Source organism: Oncorhynchus mykiss, chromosome 21, assembly GCF_057628025.1.
Source record: "Oncorhynchus mykiss isolate SJ-2025 chromosome 21, ASM5762802v1, whole genome shotgun sequence".
Taxonomy (NCBI): Eukaryota; Metazoa; Chordata; class Actinopteri; order Salmoniformes; family Salmonidae; genus Oncorhynchus; species Oncorhynchus mykiss.
This window is the reverse complement of record NC_143042.1, coordinates 57,940,001-57,942,500: the sequence shown is the minus strand read 5'-3', so window position 1 is coordinate 57,942,500 and position 2,500 is coordinate 57,940,001. Positions and strand designations below refer to the sequence as shown.

The window sequence follows — 2,500 nt, the reverse complement described above, 5'->3', positions numbered from 1 at the left end:
ACTACTACTACTACTACTACTACTACTACTACTACTACTACTACTGTTACTACTACTGCTGCTACTACTACTACTACTACTACTACTACTACTACTGTTACTACTACTACTACTACTACTACTACTACTACTACTACTACTGTTACTACTACTACTACTACTGCTACTACTGTTACTACTACTACTACTACTGCTACTACTACTACTACCACTACTACTACTACTACTACTACTACTACTACTGCTACTACTACTACTACTACTACTACTACTACTACTACTACTACTACTACTACTGCTACTACTACTACTACTACTACTACTACTACTACTACTACCACTGAACAGTTGATGCTGTTAATTTAATTTATTTAGGCTGTAATTTCTGAGGCTGGTAACTGTAATGAAGTTATCCTCTGCAGCAGAGGTAACTCTGTGCCTTCCTTTCCAGTGGTGGTCCTAATAAGAGCCAGTTTCATCATAATGCTTAAGGGGTTTTGGGAATGCACTTGAAGAAACTTTATAAGTTCTTGAATTGTTCCATATTGACTGACCTTCATGTCTTAAAGTAATGATGGATTGTCATTTCTCTTTGCTTATTTGAGCTGTTCTTACCATAATATGGACTTGGACAAAACAGGGCTATCTTCTGTACTTGACCTTGTCACAACCCAGCTGATTGGCTCAAACGCATTAAGAAAGATGGTTACTACATGATTCCATGTGTTATTTCATGCTTTTTATGGCTTCACTATTATTCTACAATGTAGCAAATAGGAAAACCAGTAAAACACTTGAATGAGAAGGAGTGTCCAAACTTTTGACTGGTACTGCATGTATATAATGTGTATATACTTTATTTATGTACTGTAAGTATTCAGACCCTTTGCTATGACACTCTAAATGGAGCTCAGGTGCATCCTGTTTCCATTGATCATCCTTGAGATGTTTCTACAACTTGATCAGAGTCCACCTGTGGTAAATTCAATTGATTGGACATGATTTGGAAAGAAACACACCTGCCTATACAAGGTTCCACAGTTGACAGTGCATGTCAGAGCAAAAACCAAGCCGTGAGATCGAAGGAATTGTCTGTAGAGCTCCGAGACAGGATTGTGTCGAGGCGCATTGAAGGTCCCCAAGAACACAGTGAAATCCCTGAGCGGTTTCCTTCCTCTCTGGTAACTGAGTTAGGAAGGACGCCTGTAGTTTTGTAGTGACTGAGTCTATTGATGCAACATTCAAAGTGTAATTAATAACTTCACCATGCTCAAAGGGATATTCAGTTGTTTTTGTTGTTTTTTTACCCATCTACCAACAGGTGCCCTTCTTTGGAAAACCTCCCTGGTCTTTGAATCTGAACTCAATTCGCCTTTGCACTCCTAAACAATGCGATTTAAAAAAAGACTTTGAAAAGCCTAAAGTCTACAAAACTTAGTCCACTCTGTTCATAACAGATTGTAGTTTTGGGAACAGAAAACTGTATTGAGCTCAAATGTTTTATCGATGAGAAAATATGCAGAATGTCGGCACAAATCCATCTCGTTCCATCTTCTCCCACTGCCGGCCACTGGGCTTCCTCTCATCACCATATTTGGTAGTGAGTGGAAACACGAAGCTTCACATGTATATGTATATATCTGGCTCCTTGTTCTATCTGTTATTGCAACTTATTATGTGAGTTTTTAATACCATTTTTACTCCTGAATTTGTACTTTTATTGCCAAAACAAAAAGGGTTGAATACTTACTGTCTCCTGACATTTCATCTTTTCATTTTATATTCATTTGTAAACGTTTCTAAAAACATCATTCCGCTTTGACATTAAGGGGTAGATCAGCGACACAAAATCTCAACGTAATCCATTTTAAATTCAGGCTGTAACGTAATAAAATGTTTTTTAAAAAGTCAAGGAGGGTGAATATCTTGTGAAGGTCCTGTATAACAGGTTTCATTTGTTCTCACCGTGTCTTCTGATGTGTCCTCTGGAGAGCTCTGGAACACACAGACACACAACATTATATATATATATACACACAGACACAACACTATATATATATACACACAGACACAACACTATATATATATACACACAGACACACAACACTATATATATATATATATACACACAGACACACAACATTATATATATATATATATACACACAGACACAACACTATATATATATACACAGACACACAACACTATATATATATATATATATATATATATATATATATATATATATCCACAGACACACAACACTATATATATACACACAGACACACAACACTATATATATATATATATATACACACACAACACTATATATATATACACACAGACAAACAACACTATATATATATATATATATACACACACAACACTATATATATATATATATATACACACAGACACAACACTATATATATATACACACAGACACAACACTATATATATATATATATATACACACAGACACAACACTATATATATATAC

At 35.1% G+C, this 2,500-nt stretch overlaps 1 protein-coding gene across 1 annotated transcript in view; it reads right to left on the bottom strand.

Moving 5' to 3' along the window:
* The window catches only part of LOC110510319 (uncharacterized), a 29,133-nt gene that overhangs the window by 3,917 nt on the left and 22,716 nt on the right, over positions 1-2,500 (bottom strand). The window contains exon 8 of the mRNA XM_090213387.1: positions 1,966-1,995. Within this exon, the coding sequence (XP_090069513.1) occupies positions 1,966-1,995 (30 nt within the window). The remainder of the gene's footprint in view (positions 1-1,965; positions 1,996-2,500) is intronic.